Source organism: Brienomyrus brachyistius, chromosome 1 (assembly GCF_023856365.1).
Source record: "Brienomyrus brachyistius isolate T26 chromosome 1, BBRACH_0.4, whole genome shotgun sequence".
Taxonomy (NCBI): Eukaryota; Metazoa; Chordata; class Actinopteri; order Osteoglossiformes; family Mormyridae; genus Brienomyrus; species Brienomyrus brachyistius.
In genome coordinates this window covers 5,268,722-5,286,717 of record NC_064533.1, presented here as the reverse complement: position 1 = coordinate 5,286,717, position 17,996 = coordinate 5,268,722, and the positions used below count along the sequence as shown (strand labels likewise).

Genomic DNA, 17,996 nt, shown 5'->3' with positions numbered 1-17,996 from the left:
GTAACATTTCATGAGGAGGGGTGGAAAAACATTGAGACTGGACACCAAGTGTTTCCTGACAAGCCACGCTCTACACACACACACACACATAAATATATATATGTTTGTGATTTCCTGTAAGCACTTCCCAGGCCTATACTCTGCATGCCACAACAGACAGTTCTCCTCCTGCGTTCACTCCTTTTCTCTTCTGTTCTTCTCCATCTCTCCTCTGTGTGTCTGTCCATCTGTCTGTGCATCTCTCTTCTTGCAGCACCTGGTGGCCTCCATCTTGGAGGCTGAGCAGGTGTTAGTGTTCTCCTCCGGGATATTAGTGGAGTGTGACAGTGCGGCCAGCCTGCTAGCTCAGGAGGACAGCCTCTTCAGCGTCTTAGTGAGGACACACAAGTAGCCAGACCAGGCCTGGTCCTGTCCCACGCCACCAACGCTCAGGCCCTGGTCGGTACAGTCTCCACCAACCCCCCCCCCCCCCCCCCGCTTGACTTCCGACTGTCCCATTCCTTCACCACCATGGAATGCTCTTCTGCTCTGACCACTGTGTGCAGCCTTTCACAGCCAATTAAGTTCCAAGCTGATGTCTAAATATTGCATTAAGACAGAGTTCATTCTTCCTGGCTCCTTCAGGCCTTCATTTGCTGAGGGTTTACATTTTTATGGAAGATGCATGCCACACTTCTTCAGTTTTAGAATGCTTTCAAGCACTGCCGTGTCTGCGCATAGCACCTTTACTGAGACTCTGAAGAATAGGAGGAGAATGTTTTATTTTACATTGCGTACACTTTCAGACGACCCGTGTGGGTTTTGTTTTAGTTAATTTATAGAAGTAGAAAGTAAAAAGGAATTTAAGTCAAGAGATTGACCTGTTAGCCTGCTGGTGCAGGGCTAATACTGTCATGGAGGAGTTCCCTAATGGTGTTCTGTGTTTCTGTGTGTCCGTGTGCCCCTTTGGGCTCGTGTACATGCATGTCCCGCAGCATCGGGTGCACACGATTCTGACGGCGGACCTGGTGATCGTCATGAAGCGAGGCAACATCCTGGAGTACGACAAGCCCGAGACCCTGCTGGAGGATGAGGATGGCCTGTTTGCGTCCTTCGTGCGGGCCGACATGTAGCCCCCCTGTCTTTAATACAGTGCTTAGCAGTCCGCCTGTCGGTTATCAGAAGCACCATGTGACCTTGATGGCCTTCTTCCCACTCTGGAATTATTTTTCAGCGTAAAATTCACACGGTCGGGAAGATCGGGACACCTAAGCCGAAACCTCAAATCCTCCCCTAGGAGTGCTTGTTTGACTCTTAAATGTTTTATATAAATATCATTATACAGATTTTGAATCTTTTCGTACTCAAGTTTTTGTTACTTTTGCCAAGTTGTATACCGTGTTTTACTGTTACTGTCAAGAAATATGCAGCCGGTACAGATGGTGTACGTAGGTTTAATCCTGAATTTGTACAAACACTGTCTTCCATACCTACTGAACCCGGAGAGTCTGTCCAAATATGCACTGTCTGTCTAAAACGTTTTACTGACTGCCGTTTTAGTTAGATTGTTCACTGAAAATGGAATCTGTCTGAATCGAAATTCAGACTGTTTAGGTTAGACACAAACTTTTAATGTTTTAAATTTCAAAACTCAAGCTTGCTTTTTTAATGCAGAAAATATATGTAATCGTGTGCTTTTTGATACTGTCTGGTTTATACCTTTGCAGCCATTTGCCGCCACGAAATACAAATCCACCATGCAAGTGAAACATGCTGGAATGTGCTGTATTCTGTCACGTTTCTCAGACACTCTCTTTTGCTCCCTACTTTAGACAGAGAGAGGCCAATATACACTGTGGCAACCCTGAAAACATGCCTTGAGTCCTAGTAAGATAAGTTACTGTATATAGTTGTAATGCATGACTGAAGGCATTTGCGTCATCGTGGAGTTTCCTCCGGGTACTCCGGTTCCCCCCCACAGCTACTAAATTGTCAGTAGATGTGTATGTGTGAGTGGATGGTGTGTGAGTGAATGGTGCGTGAGTGATGGTGTGTGAGTGCATGGAGTGTGAGTGGATGGTGCATGAGTGAGTGGTATGTGAGTGTGCCCTGCGATGGGTTAGGGCCCCACCCTGGGTTGTGCCCTGTCTTGCTCTCATAGACTCCAGACCCCCCCACGAATTAGTGGGATGGATGGATGGATGGATGGATGGATGGATGGATGGATGGACTGACTGAACACATGGTCTGGTTCATTCCCATAAATATAAATACATAATAAATTAATAAACCATGAATCTTGAAAATCCCTTTAGATGCAAATGATTTTTAGGGGTGAGTCTTCAGGGAAGTTTGCCGGTGCAAATCAGATAAAGATTGCATTTCTAAAAAGTCTCACTTTTTATGCAGCCCATACTTTGCAGAGTGAAACATGGTTTAATACTGTAGCAGTGTCAGCCGTACTCTGCATAATCTCCCAAGAAAGGCCTTCCTGTAAATGTCTGACATCTGTAGCCTTCTTCTGAAATTAATTTATAGTGATGCTAAATTACTTTACACTCATTGTTCTTAATGTGGAACTGTCACTCTCATGAGATCTTATTAGGTTTTTTGCATTGTACTCTGTTAAAATGCTCAACGGTTGATGTCGTAATTGTGAAATATTTTGCATGTTGTCATAAGTTCACTTTGTTAAATTTTGTGTTGATTTATAGCAATTGTAATGTTTTAATCTGTCTTAACTGTACATATGTAATTATTTTTACATTGAAATGGCATTTAACAACAATATCCTGTGTGCCTCATTTTTAAACACTTGAACTGGTAATAAAAGCATTTTGAGAGTGAAACTGTCATTTTGTGGTTTGTGATAAAACTGCAGTTTGTGGTTAAAATTAATATTTCATTCATATCTCATGAATACATTTCACTGAAACCAGCTAAACTCACAATTACACAATTCGTTCGAATTATAACTACTCTCGTCATTGTAAAGTGAATTAGTTTTTAATTAAACTGTACTTTTTGTATTGATTGTCTGCACTTTTATTAACTTTTTTTGGATTATGCTGTCTCACTTTTCCATAAAAAAAAAGAATATGCATATTTCAGGAAGAATTGTACAACAGTATAATTAGTAATAGTCGCATGTACGAAAAACTAGTATCCTATAGAAGTATGTAAACTAAATGATTTCGGGTACTGTATGTCATGGTTTTGCTGACTTAGACATGCTTCCCTCAGTTTTGTTATTTTGCGTTTATATTTATCTATTTATACCGCCATATCCATAAAGTGGATTTATTTGCTACTCAGCGCTAGAAGCGTTTTTTCGTGACCACTGTTTCGGCAGCCGTCAGCAATGATAAATCGTCTGATGCTAACTGGCGCCATCTGTTGAGCAAAGAGGGTATTATCCATATTTTATATGTTACTGATAAACTTTACTGTCAAAAAATTGTTAAACTTTTAAGTCGAAGCGACAAAATAAATGTAATATATAATTATATACAATTAACACGTTTTTTTTTATTCGGCACCTGGATAAATGTAATTGCTCGATAAACTGCGCTTATGGGATTGTTTTAAACAAATTTGCTTCTCATTGAATCAGAGAAAAATTGTCAATGGACTGCAAGTTATGCACAATTAAATCTGACAATGCGCAACGAACAAAACAAAGACTAAAGCATGGGTTAGTTAACGTGTGATTTATCCCGCCCCTTGCCTGTACGTCAATAGGATTTGGCTCGTACGGAAAACTCCTGTAAACCCACCCTTCTTTAGAACTTATTGTAAAACGCGTATGGATGTATTTTCACATTATCTTTTGGAGGTAAACAATTTCTATGTCGTATTTAGTGTAATCCTATCTTTTAAACATTTTAAAAGTCGACTTTCCCTGGACAAAGTATAAAACTATTATAAGTAAGTAATCCAAATATAGACTGCATAAAATTCATTTGTTAATTATATTTTGTTTACATCTTCATTGGTGTGTCATATTTTGATTGATGTTTTTTGCTGTTATGAATTAAGATACACAACTGGAGTAGATCAGTGGTAATTTATTCTGTTTTGGAATTAAGTTGTACTGGGAAGTCGCATTAAAGTTCCTGTAGCAGTTTGAATACTATGTAGCAGCTATGTTGCCTAGAAAGAGCATAATCCCCGAGGAGTTTGCGCTGCCGGGGCTCGTCTCCCGTATACCCCGAAAACCCGTCTTTAGAGACCGTATAAACAAGGCTCGCTTCATAGCCAAAAGCGGCTCCTGCAACTTAGCGCACAAGAACATCCGCGAACAAGGCAGGTTCCTGCAGGACGTCTTCACCACCCTGGTCGATCTGAAATGGCGCTTCACCTTGGTCATGTTCACCATGAGCTTCCTGTGCAGCTGGCTGCTGTTTGCCATGGGCTGGTGGCTGGTAGCTTTCGCACATGGAGATCTGGACACCAACAGAAAAGCTGGCATAGAGCAATGCGTCACCAACGTGAAGTGAGTACGCTTACCTTACTATTTAAAACCGTGCTCATTTATCACGATCGAGTATCTTATAATTAAATAAACTCATAGAAGCATGTAATGTTGTTGACTGGGGAACTACGGTACAACTTATTAGAATCTTTTTTTTCAGAAATTGATTTTCCGATGGGGTAAAATGTTTAAGTAAACATAGATAATTGGATTCTCACAGCAGGATTAATGTGATTCTCAGATTGATGTTATTTCATCTGTTCTTTATTAGATTAGTCAATCCGACACCCGTAAGTTACCAGACTAGAATAATAAATGATAAATAAATTGCATGGACTGGCATGGACTATGGAGGATTACCATTGCAATTAACTTAAAGTTAATTACCTAAATCGCCCCTTAACTCCTCCACCCATTCATCCCAAAAAATTCAGATAGGTCAGTTTTATGCTACTTAAAAGGTGTAAATAAGAAATAAACTAATTGTGTAACAAATTGACCCGTTTTGCTAACAGCACAGCTTCACATATTTTATGGAATTTATGTGGTTGAACCATAATCTTAATCACTAGTGAACTCATAGAGGGGAGGGGGCGTAAACATCGCTAACGTTTTCCTTTAATATGCAAAACTGCAGCTATTGGCTGCCATTGAGAAGCATGTCTGAGTACCGCCAAGGCTGCCCCCTTCATGTCAGAGAGTATGGTGGTGTTTTACAGGGCCAGAATGTGAGGAAGTGTCTGAAAAACTGTACGTACAGTGATTCAGCAAGCCATGCCATCATTGGCATGCCACCTGCTGTTGTCGGCATGCAGTGCCCTATAAGATAGGTGCCCTTCTAGCGGAGACAATGTGACGCAGTGCCCTGTAAGGTGTCCTTACAGTGGTCTAAACGGTCCCTATGGGTACCCCCCCAATAGAAAAGGGTACCATTGTGAAGTGCCCTTCTAGCGGAGACAATGTGACGCAGTGCCCTGTAAGGTGTCCTTACAGTGGTCTGAACGGTCCCTATGGGTACCCGCCCAATGGAAAAGGGTACCATTGTGAAGTGTCCTTCTAGCGGAGACAATGTGACGCAGTGCCCTATGAAGTGTCCTTACAGTGGTCTAAACGGTCCCTATGGGTACCCGCCCAATAGGAAAAAGGTGCCATTATGAAGTGCCCTTCTAGCGGAGACAATGTGACGCAGTGCCCTGTAAGGTGTCCTTACAGTGGTCTGAACAGTCCCTATGGGTACCCGCCCAATGGAAAAGGGTGCCATTATGAAGTGTCCTTCTAGCGGAGACAATGTGACGCAGTGCCCCATAAGGTGTCCTTACAGTGGTCTAAACGGTCCCTATGGGTACCCGCCCAATAGGAAAAAGGTGCCATTATGAAGTGTCCTTCTAGCGGAGACAATGTGACGCAGTGCCCTGTAAGGTGTCCTTACAGTGGTCTGAACGGTCCCTATGGGTACCCGCCCAATGGAAAAGGGTACCATTGTGAAGTGTCCTAGCGGAGACAATGTGACGCAGTGCCCTATGAAGTGTCCTTACAGTGGTCTAAACGGTCCCTATGGGTACCCGCCCAATGGAAAAGGGTGCCATTATGAAGTGCCCTTCTAGCGGAGACAATGTGACACAGTGCCCTGTAAGGTGTCCTTACAGTGGTCTGAACAGTCCCTATGGGTACCCGCCCAATGGAAAAGGGTGCCATTATGAAGTGTCCTTCTAGCGGAGACAATGTGACGCAGTGCCCTGTAAGGTGTCCTTACAGTGATCTAAACGGTCCCTATGGGTGTCTGCAAACTCATTTAGACGGCTGTCTGTCTGGTAATCTGGCTAAGGCCAGCGGGTTGGAGGAACAGCGAAAGTCACTCAACTGGATAGGATGGTGACATTTTATGAACACGAAACATCTGTTGCATACACCGATCTCTAATAACTGTATACCATTATGGAACAGCACACTGCGATTCCATGACAGTGGTGCCTGCTGAAAACTGGAAAAATAAACCCAGAAGCAAAAAAAGAAGAAAAAACTATTTTATTCTATTTTTTTTATATATTTGCTACGTATATTTTCATGTACATGTCATACAATAGATGCCCTTTTTATTATCTTGCTCTTCAAACAGCCTCCACCCCTGGTATTAGTCCTATGCCAAATTGAAAGATATTCCTTTGCCTAAAAAACCCAAGAAAACATATAATTTGACGTTATATATTACTAACGCGTCATCATTGCCTTGATATTTGACATATTCGTACAGTTCAGCCCCACTTCCCCTGTTTTGACCTCTGACCCCCATCTCCTTGTTACCCCATAGGTCCTTCACCTCAGCCTTCCTGTTCTCCATTGAGGTCCAGGTGACCATTGGGTTCGGGGGCCGCATGATCACAGAGCAGTGCCCTACCGCCATCCTGGTGCTGATCCTGCAGAACATCGCCGGGCTCATCATCAACGCCATCATGCTGGGCTGCATCTTCATGAAGACGGCGCAGTCGCACCGGCGCGCCGAGACGCTCATCTTCAGCCGCAACGCCGTCATCGCTGTGCGCAACCACCGCCTCTGTTTCATGATCCGTGTGGGCGACTTGCGCAAGAGCATGATCATCGGGGCCACCGTACGCCTTCAGGTGGTTCGCAAGACCACCACCCCGGAGGGTGAGGTCATCCCGATCCACCAGATCGACATCCAGACCGAGAGCGCCGCCTCCAGTAATAACATGTTTCTGCTGGCGCCCCTCATCATTTGCCACGTGATCGACAAGGACAGCCCCCTGTATGACCTGTCAGCCATGGAGCTGCAGTGTAGCGACCTGGAGGTCATCGTCATCCTGGAGGGGGTGGTGGAGACCACAGGCATCACCACGCAGGCCCGCACCTCCTACGTGGCGGAGGAGATTCAATGGGGTCACCGATTCGTGCCCATCGTCACAGAAGAGGAGGGAGTGTACTCTGTAGACTACTCCAAATTCGGCAACACGGTAAAGGTACCAACCCCAAAGTGCAGCGCCCGCGAGCTGGACGAGAAGCCCTTCATCCTCATCCAGACCATGCAGAAGAGCGAGCTCTCGCACCAGAACTCACTGCGCAAACGCAACTCTATGCGCAAGAACAACTCCATGCGCCGCAACAATTCCGGCCTCATGATGCCTAAGGTGCAGTTCGTGACGCCGGAGTGCAACCAGAACATAACCGCCACATGACTGGTGGCTTCGGCCCCGCTGGCCGCCCTCCTCTGCCTCGGTACATTCAGCACCTCTCACCTGCCTTTTGTTCAGCTAGATGTAACTTTTCTGCTCTGGCCTGTGTTATCACACCTTTTGAGGAATCATTTTAGCCTCTGATTGACCCTTTATTTTGGCTCAATCTTCGTGAACATTGCACTCTAAAAGTTTCACTGTCTTAATATTTGGCTTTTCAGAGACAAAGATTGATTCATTTTTTTCTCTGTATTAAATCACGTCGGTGTTATTTAGTGACAGGAATATTGCTCTCCACCAAGTAACACAGCACACTACACAAAACTCTGTAATCTGTAATTTTCTGTACTGACAACTACATAGTATTTTGTGTATTGACTAAATCGTAATTCATTTCAGTTAAACTTTAATTTGTTATTAAGGAGATTAGTTTTATCTCTGTCGGAAGTAATTTATTTAAGGCATTGGTTTTTGAACATTTTAATTTGTTTAAAAAATGCCGACATTCAAGAAAACTATAAATATATTTTACAAAAGCTCTTAATGTTCTTAGATATTGAAATTCTTTAGTCTTTTGTAAAACCATCAGGCCAATGTATGACAGCCGACTGGTTGCTTCCTTTGATATTTGCATATTTCCCAGCATGCTTTTCATTTTTCATGTTAGTTTTTTTCTTTCGAAATTCACTATCCCGGACATAACGCATGTGTACTGGTTTGCAGTAACGTGCAAGGTTTTATTTTTATATTAGACACTTCATTAAACATTTACTGTTCCACAGGTATAGGCATCTAATAATACTTTTACTGGGGTCACATTTTACATACAGGACACAAACATGGAGTAAGGGGGACATGCTTAGGACACGTGTGCATTATGGAGGCATGGCACCAAGATGCCGTAAGATAATACATGTAGGGTGACCATACGCACGCCTTTTCTCTTCCTTTTTGGGTGCTAAAATTACCGGAAATGTCCGCGATTTCGCTTTATTTCACGTTGACATTTTCTTTCTACAGTCAGAAACCTTTTAAGTCCCGTCTGCAGTGAGATTGCCATTTAAGGTTACAAGAAAATGATACCGTACTAAGTTATAAGGACATAAACAGGGATGACACTGGCACAAATTCCCAACATACATGCTTTGTAGTACCTTACAATTGGCATCCAACAGCACTTTTAAAAGTAACCACGTTTTTATTCATCACAAATGGGGTTGCAATACATCGGGCACCTTTTTGCTGTGTCTGACGTTTCACTAACTTTACCCATTTTACTTTTTGCAAAACATGTTATATTAGTTATATTAAGATTTCTTTTTAAATGCACGAATGTTGTAAATAATCCTCATGGCATGTTTTATGAATAAAATTGGAAACATTTGTATTTTTTTCTTTCATGCTGAAATTGTACTTAAAATAATCTTTACTATTCCGCGGGAGAGCAGGGATAGAGTAAATGTCATTAAACAGAATATGAAATAACCTGGTAATTTAGTGCTTGAGACATTTGCTCCGTTTAGTAAATCTACAGATTGATCTGGAACAAAGCCATGCATCTTTTCCCACGACCCGTGAATGAGCTGTTGCGCTGAAACAGCTGTCTTACTGCAGAAAAATCTAAGAACTACACAAAGAGGAAATTGTTTATAAACAGATGATTATAATACGTTCTTATTGTAAAAAATGTAAATGTATGTTATATGACCAATTGAATCTTAATTTCTGCTGATTTCAGTCGAATATTTGTCAATTACAAGCTTAGGCCTACTACAAACGAGAAATGAGTGCGGCCACCAAGTGTGACAAACAATTTTTTAGCAAGAGCTATGTAAAGGCTTAGGCTAACATAAAAATAAATGTCATTTATCGATTAAATGGAATCGTTTGAAGATTTTAGAAACACCACCCCTCGCCGTAGCGTCACCAACTTTGGTCAGCTGGATGTTTCAATTCGAGACAAGTCTGCACATTCATTTACATATATTTACAAACGATCCCATCACTTTACATATAGATAATTTTAGGTTTATAATGGAACAATATATATTTGCCGTTTCTTGCGTGAGCGTTGTCTAAAAGCGTGTCACGCCAGATGCTTGAGAGTTGGCAACCCTGTCACCGACTGGGACCTTGAATTAAATTAAGTTAATGAATAAAACTAAACTAAAATAAAATTTGTGGAAAACAATCAAATAACCTCTGCCAGAAAAAGTTGTAGCCTCCTTTAACGCAGATTTGCAAGACAGACCCGTTATGCTACACAACGTTGTGCAGAAGGGGGATGTCTGTATTTATATTGTGAAAACAACCAAATTTAAACACTATCAGCGCCACGTCGCGGAAATGGACTCAGTAGGTTTCTTAATCCACTGTTTAAAAGATACTCGTTTTAGGACCGCCCGGAAATCTACACTTGCCAACAAGTTATAATTCGCTTTTCTGGTATATCATTGTAGTGGAATATTTACTAAGATAAACGTTTTGCGTCGTGCGTTTACCCAGTCAAAGAACCACATTTCTCTACATGAAACATCCCACCACCGTGTTTTAATGAAACCCACAAGAAATGCGAGCTAGTTCTTTTTGTTTCGTTCTTAACAGCATTACTAATCGAGCGACCTCCGACCCAGACCCCGACCCCCTACCCCAGGGCGGTACGCAAGCCGGCACGCATGGCTAAACGCTATCGTCATGGCGTGTTCCGGAATCCCATGATGCACCGCTGTCCAGTCAACGCGAACATTTTAAAGTAAAACGCGAGGTTCTTATAAAACAGTTAATCAATTTTACACTAGACTCCGGCGTCGCATTAAAAAACACCACATGCCGTAAATGAGAAGGACCCGTTAAGTGACGCGAATCCATAACCCGTGAGAGAGACAGCTGTAGCCGCGCCTGGCGTCCCCGGTCGGCGGGTAGCTCGGTAGCTTTGCGCAGTGGCAGTATCGTAGCCTATGAGGTTTATCCGAGGCGCGATTATTGCTAGTTGAAAACTTTACCCAATACCCCGCCTTGACGACTTGAAATATAGTCGGCTATGGCAATTTTTGTAGGTCTCTACGGAGACTATGAATTGGTGTAAAACAAGTGAATCTGATTGTGTTGTTTGTGGGTTGTGATCGATTATTAATATTTTGTGTAGTAGTGATGTATGTGTTTCCGAATGTATCCGGTAAGATACTTGGTTTGGCATTGCCTATGAAAAAGGGATGTTTTACAGACTGGTGAATGGCAAAGGCTTCTTATAACGTAGAATTCGGAAGTGTATATTTTAGTTTGAACACGACATAGGTCGATTTACTATTTGCTGTCTGATATTTCAGCTGTGCGGGGCGGTCTGCTCATGAATAGGAAGTCTCACGGTCGTCTGGGTGATTTCATCGTGGGGCCTTTGTGCAAGGTACTTTTGCTGATCCTGGTTTCTCAAGTGTGCGTCGCTGGTGATAAAAGCTTATGCTAACTGAATAAATGTTTCTGCGACATTTAAATGTAAAGGCGGACAAATACTTGCTTGGACATTACACCTGAAGTTTCAAATTTCCAATAGCATACGGAGTTAATTTTTAATTTGAACTCGACGAGGTATTATTGTGTTTGGGCGACTTAAGTACGATCAGTGATTTGTTAAACGTTTAAACGCGTTTTCTTTCACATTGTTAGTTTAGTACAGTTGCATCAGTACTCACTACCGAAAGAGGTCGCTGTTCACCTACATTAAGAATTTCCCATAATAGCCGATAGGGGGCAATATCATATTACACTTTGTCGCTGTACGCCCAAAGATGTAAGGATTAAACGTGAACTGCAGTTATAACTACTCTTTATAAACTGCATGTTCTGCTTACCTTTTATCTGGCTCCATGTTGCCACAGAACTGTATCAAGATTCCTCCACGTCTGTTTGAGAGTATCATACACTTTGTTATTGTCACCTTTTGTTCACTGAAACACTGAAGAAAATAACTGGGCAAAATATGTATAACTGCATAACCAGGCAATTGCTTTGTATGTAAAAAAAGCTAGATATTGTGATATTATGATATTTAACTGGATTTTTTTCATTATCAGAATAGCGATGGTCATATTGTAACTAAGAGGCCAGGTCTAGTGATCTCAATAGGACTATGTATGTATTTTTGAGTGATTATACATTATTCAATAATTATCAGGATGAAACTCTACTTTTGTTTGAGGTTCAAGCTATTATTTTGTTTCTGTTTTTCAAGGACTCCTGCAAAAAAGTTTGAAAAGCAGTGTGGACCCGGGAGGTTAATTAAAAGGCAACAGTATTGTTGCAAATGTGCTACTTGGTGATTCAACCTGGAATTTACAGTAAGTGCTTGGCTGTGAGTTAGCGCATTGCAATGAAGCACTCTCAGCATGAGGTGAGCGCCTACCGCACTCCCACCTGCCGGTAGCTGGTTAGTCCCAGCGTGAGATTAGACCCTATGATTCCCTGTGTTTAGCTTGCTGCTCGGCACCACGGGTGCCCACTGGGCGACTGCGTATTGCTCTGTGACAAGGAACCCACCCTGATTAGTGGCTCGCTTCACCTGTCACACAAAGGTCAAGATGTGCCCAAACCAAATTCCGGACACATCATGCAGAATCACGTGAGCTGCGTTTAAGTCAGAGAGGATTTTAATCAGCAGCAGAGCCAAAAGTGTCCTGATTGAAGCTGTTTGTTTGTGACTCTTTGGGATCCAATCAGCAGCCTCCACAATCAATCCAATCAGCTTTCTGTACAAGTCACTACACTGTGCGTCAGGGCAGGTGGGTTACATTAGTGAGGCTGTCACTTCCTAATTTGAATCCTGATGCTCACAACTCAAAAAAAGGATTACATTATATTTGTAAATCTTCATTTTGGTTTGCACACTGCATACTAAATACTGTATTGCACGTTCTCACACATTGATACAACAACGACACTGACCGTTTAGTTTTGACCCAGATTAAAAACATTATACGATGTTACACTCAGTTTGCAAAATCTGTAAGTGCAATTCTGCATATGTGTCTATTGCAAAATGCCTTATTGGTCCCCATGTTTTAAATCTGCCTTGTCACAGGGGTTGAATGACACATTTAGACAAAATGTTAAGCCCAGTTGTTAAATCTCTGCAACTGAAAGTATAAATTACTTGGGATCATTTTACAGTAACAGCTTGGCTACAGATTTGATCAGTTTAAACCACTTACCTTAAAATGCTACAATAAACAGAACAGGTTTTCCACTGACACACTTTGACTCAAGCAAAGATAATATTGCTATATATTTTTTTAGCGAGCTGTTAACCTGCATTAATAAGAAGCAGTAGCATTTCCATAATTTGTTGTTTTTATGATCAAACTATGCAGATGAAGGGAACAAAACCTTAATATTCCCCTGCCTTTAAATTAAAAGATTTTCACCATTAGTTAGAGCATGCTTTGCTCCTTAGTAACCGTGTGACAGTAGACAATCACTATGGCAACTCCGTTTCCCCTCTTTATCCTTTGAAGATTTCCCCAGCCTGACTATTCTCGACTTTAAAGCGGAGCATGATTCCCTGCCTGCGTTTCCTGTTTTCATGTTGCAGAATCATCATTGCTCACTGCTTCAAACGATGACCGTTCTCATCCTGATGTTTTCGAGAAGTTCTTCAGTTAATTTAGTCTGAAACTGACTTTCAGAGGCAAGTATTCTTGCCATCATCTGACGCTGAGTAGTGTAGTGTGAGAATGAACAATTGAAATCCCCCTAGTCTCCCTTATTTTCTGCTCTCTTTATGTTAGATATTTTATCCTGGGATAAATTTCCAATACAAAAAGAAAAGTTGATATTAGCTCGTATAATGTTTGTTTAAGAAGCAAGAAATTAATACATTAATTAGTCTCAGATATTTGAAATTAGACTAGGTGGCAAACTTGCATCCTTAATTGAATATTCTGTTATTGATATAAAAATTTGGATGGATGGATGGATGGATGGATGGGAAAGGATCCAGGATAAAACAACATTAGACCTCTGATACAAGCTCAGTTTTCAAACATGACGAAATGAAATTAAAGACCATAGGATAAGACACTTGGTTTCACCTCCTAGCACCTGTAACACTGTAAACCTGCTTCATAGATCTATGCTTGCATATGAAACAGAGAGAAGAATCACAGGAAAGTCATTTAGTATTAATTAAAGGTGTTTAAAAGACTTCCAGTTCCACAACCAAACACCGAGGCAAAAATCAGATAAACAGCAGATGTAATGGCAAGCTGCAGCCCGAAGGAGAGGCTTTTTAATTAATATCAGCCTGTGTTCTCAGAAATGTTTCATCAATCACTACAAGTCCTCCTCACCCTCGAAGGAAAGATGAAGAGTTGGGGAAGAGGAGCGGGTGCCTGTTGTAGTGTGTGTGTGATGTGTGTGCTGTGCGTGGCCGAGTAGCCTTTGAATTGCAATTATTTATCGTACTAACTAATTTTAGAAAGAGAGGAGGAGAAAAATTAGTAAACCTGTGGAATGAAACAATCAATTCTTTTAATTAAGGAGAACAAGGGAACTTATTCAGAGATCACTGTTGTCACGGAAATGGAAGTACTCAAGTAGCAAAACTGTATTGCAAAAATTAATTTGCAATAAAGTAAATCAGTAAATGTAATAAACATCCCTGAAGTGCTGTCCTCAAAAACATTTGTAACAGTTGTACACAAAACTTTGTTTACAATGGTAGGATCTTCAATTTAATGTACATAAGACCCATTTCAGATTGCACACATGGGGATGATAATTGTGATTATAATATTTTAAATGAGCTTTCAGTCATTAGTATCATTTTCGTCATCAATATTTCCATGAATTATTCTCATATCTGAGAAGGATGATATCATGAAATCTACAATGTAATAAGAATCTGGTGTGTGTTAATGAGAGCCATTTGAATGGGAATTTAAATCCAGTGTGCATTAATGAGAATCTGGTGTGCACTAATGAGAGCCCTTTGTGCAGTAAACAGGTCCAGCGTGCAGTAGTGACAATCTAGTGTGCAGTACTGCAGTGGTGATGATCCATTATACGCTACTGCAGTAATGATAATCAAGTGTGCAATAATGCAGTGATGGCAATCCAGTGCACACTAATACAGTAATGGCAGTCCAGTGAGCACTGTTGTATTAATGACAATCCAGTGTACGCTAATGAGAATCCATTGTGCAGTGACACAATCATGGCATGTACTAATGACAATCCAGTGTGCAGTAATGAGAATCTGTTGTGCAGTGACACAATCCTGGCGTGTACTAATGACAATCTAGTGTGCGCAAATGAGAATACATTGTTCCATAACACAAGCCCTGCATGCAATGTGTAGATAGTGAGAATCCAGTGGTCAGAAATACAAATTCAGTGTTTAGTTACCAGAACATATAGCCCATCTGTGAAAATCTGAGTACAGAGATTTATTTGTGTAAATATCTTAACACCACTGCAGTTTTGCAAAGGTATGTTAATTAACACTAGTATAGCACAACTATTTTAGAAGAACCACACTGCAGTACACTGTAACATTGTCACAGCATTGTTTATTACAAAGGGCAAACTGGGTGATTCTGTTTGACTGTAATGTAATTCAGGCGTGAGTCAGTCCAAGAATTAAAAATACCTCTTGTCTCTGCCTCATATATCAAGAATACGAAGTATAATGAGATGGGTCTGGCTCAGGGACAGGGGGAAATTCAAGCTTCTCTCAGATGGTCAGGAGAACATCCGCCCATCCATCCCTCTAGATGAGTGTTAATTTTGCGTCGTCTTTGGGTGGCTATTGTGCTGCCTGTTTTATTGTTTTGTAAAGCTAATCTTATTGCGTCCCATCTTATCATTTAAGGGGGCAATAGCCCCGATTTCCATGATCCATCCCTTTCCCACAAGAATGTTATTGAATTATTTTACTTGCTAAGTCATGGACACAGTTAATCATGACATTTTGTTGTGAGTGATATAACTTAACTTGAAGTTTCACATACTCGTGCAATAAGCTCTGCATATAGAAGATATGATTCAATTGCAAGTTGTGTGTATGGTTTCTCATATTTCTTCTGAAGGAGTTTATTAATCTTATTATATAATGTTATAAAAGTTTTCAGGTCAGTTTTCAACTGTTAAATAATTGTGTACTATTATTAAGACTTTTGGTATTAAATGATTACTCCTTTAAATTGAGTGACTATGCAATAGGTTCAAAAAACAGCATGTGACCAGGAGTCCCTCTGTTTGATTGGATAAAATGTACAGTGCGAGTTGCCCCTTTGAAAGTATGGAAGCCTAGCAGTTTAAATATAAACCAGGCAGCAGAGGAAACACACAGACGGAAACAGTATAGATGACAAATGTCCTCAGTTTGCAAGACTAGACTTAGATAAATACAACAAAAGCTGTATCACAGCAAAACATAAATATTTGCTATTCTCTTGAAGATGCTGTCCTCGGGGTGTGGAGTGAAGGTGATGATTAATGGTAATATATCAGTTAAAGGCAGCCGGCGTCCGGAGGTGTGCAGAGCATGTCTGGAATGACGAGCGGGGTACAGTGGCCGGTAGGAAAGGGGGTGTGTTCGGAGCGTGACACTGCGTCACTGCAATAATCATTGAGGTAAAAATGTGGGGGGAAAATCACATTGTGTTGGGGTCTGTTCCGTCTGTCCCTGCCCTTCGTGTCACTTCCCCGTTTGGCCAGCAGGTGTCGCTTGCCCCTTAAGTCCCTAATCTGTTTTTCCCTGCCCCCTAGTCTGCTGCATAGATCAGTGGGGTGAGTGGGTCAAAAACCAACTACCTACTGGTTATGGCTTTGGGGCTGGTCTCTGGGTAGCTTTGTCTCTTTATTAGTATTTATTTGGGTTCTGATTCCCTCATGTTTGCTGTATTTTACTTTGGTTCCCTTGATCTTAGGTTTTCTCTGTGTGCATTTTTGTTCCAAGTTTAGTTTCTTAGTGCAGTAATTCCTAGTGTGTGATTATTGTTTCTAGTTTCAGTGTTTTCCATGTCTCTTAGCTCTGCATTTATTTAGTGTTACTGCACCTGTTTCTCGTTGTTCTTGTGGCTCAGTTGATTGGTTTATTGATTATCTCTAACACCTGTTCCTTGTTGGCTCCAGTTCTCTATGTGCATTTAAGTGCCTGCCCTGCCCTGTTCTCTGGTCAGTCATTAGGTTTGTTTTTTATTGTGTATTTATGTTGCTGTGTGTTTGAGAAGCCGTTTGTTTTTACGACGTTGTTCCCTGTGTTGCCCTGCTTGGTTACTTTAGCATTACTGTAGTTGGTTCTTGTTGGCTTTTTGACCCTTTGTGATCCTCTTATTTTCTTCCTTTCCCTCTGTTCTGTTTTATGTTAATAAACCTCTTTTTGTCTTGGAGCTGTAAGTGGATCGTCGCCTCTTTCCCGCCTGTGTGATGCCGGCACTGTAACACATTCGGCGATAACCAGGAGTAATTATTTCACTTGGATAATATTAGTAGTGTAGATAATATCAGAGCGGTGATGGGTAAACGGCCATGTGCAGCCCAGCTAATGCTGCCGTCCTCATGCTGAAGTGAAATATGAATACATATTTGACATCTGGAGTTGGAAGCAGGACCGGGGCCCAGAATGTGATTGAGGGGAACTTTACTTTGCTCCGGAACTTTGTTACAGAAGATTAATTAAGGACTGATAAGGGGTCGCAGAGGAGTTGGCTGTCCTCTTAAAATAAATATATAACCTTTCACTTTGTGAAACCAGGCAGCGCACACTCATCTCCGGAGGGAAGGGTGCAACAATGGCTTCACCTTTAGTCATTTTCCTGTGCAATTCAGTCACTTTTATCTACAGCTCATGTTCAGAGTTTCAAGCGCTGCTATTATATGCAAAAAAAAAGGATAATTTTTTTAAGGCTATTTTTGAACTACCCAGAATGACCTCGGCAAATACTTGGTCTCTTGATTGGTGAGCTCATTTATTCATTCATCCATCCATTTGCCCAGGCTGCTTATTCAGTCTGCTGTGTCTAGCTGTTTCGTTTGGATTGATTCTTAGCTGTGGTTTAACCGCCGACTATTGCCTGGCCTTATTTATTTTCACAGGCAGTGAAATGTGTCTTGTCAGAGTTACAGTATGAAAAGCCTGAGAACAGACAGTTCCGTGCTGTTTCAGACCACAAAGAGCACAGTGATTTCACTCTGCCATGCACACATTGTGAGCAGTGTTGTCATTGGAGCCCAGGGATTGGCATGACTGGCTTGGCGCTTATCTCTGGGTGCAGAAGGGTACAAGAGAGGGGACCCCCTGGATGGGATGCCAGCTGGTTACCAGGCAGAGCGCATGGGCGATTTGGAACTGCTTTGTA

At 41.5% G+C, this 17,996-nt stretch overlaps 2 protein-coding genes and 1 non-coding gene across 9 annotated transcripts in view; all 3 read left to right on the top strand.

Moving 5' to 3' along the window:
• abcc9 (ATP-binding cassette, sub-family C (CFTR/MRP), member 9) overlaps nucleotides 1-2,828 on the top strand; it is a 31,503-nt gene extending 28,675 nt beyond the window's left edge. For 6 of the 7 annotated variants that reach the window (XM_049018308.1, XM_049018290.1, XM_049018299.1 and 3 more), the window contains 2 exons: nucleotides 254-438; nucleotides 975-1,113. In XM_049018308.1, coding sequence (XP_048874265.1) covers nucleotides 254-391 — 138 coding nt within the window. In that variant the 3' untranslated portion in view covers nucleotides 392-438; nucleotides 975-1,113. Of the gene's footprint in view, nucleotides 1-253; nucleotides 439-974 lie in introns of all 7 variants that reach the window. The other variant, XM_049018260.1, reaches the window with a different exon arrangement.
• Nucleotides 2,829-3,773: 945 nt separating this feature from the next.
• kcnj8 (potassium inwardly rectifying channel subfamily J member 8) lies at nucleotides 3,774-9,026 on the top strand. The gene is made up of 2 exons (XM_049025601.1): nucleotides 3,774-4,474; nucleotides 6,762-9,026. Exons 1-2 carry the CDS (start codon nucleotides 4,125-4,127, stop codon nucleotides 7,642-7,644), a joined length of 1,233 nt encoding a protein of 410 aa, XP_048881558.1. The 5' UTR covers nucleotides 3,774-4,124; the 3' UTR covers nucleotides 7,645-9,026.
• A 1,543-nt stretch (nucleotides 9,027-10,569) lies between these two features.
• On the top strand, nucleotides 10,570-10,710 carry LOC125706157 (U4 spliceosomal RNA). Its single transcript, XR_007381913.1, has one exon. It is a non-coding gene; the product is annotated as a U4 spliceosomal RNA (small nuclear RNA).
• Nucleotides 10,711-17,996: the final 7,286 nt, after the last annotated feature.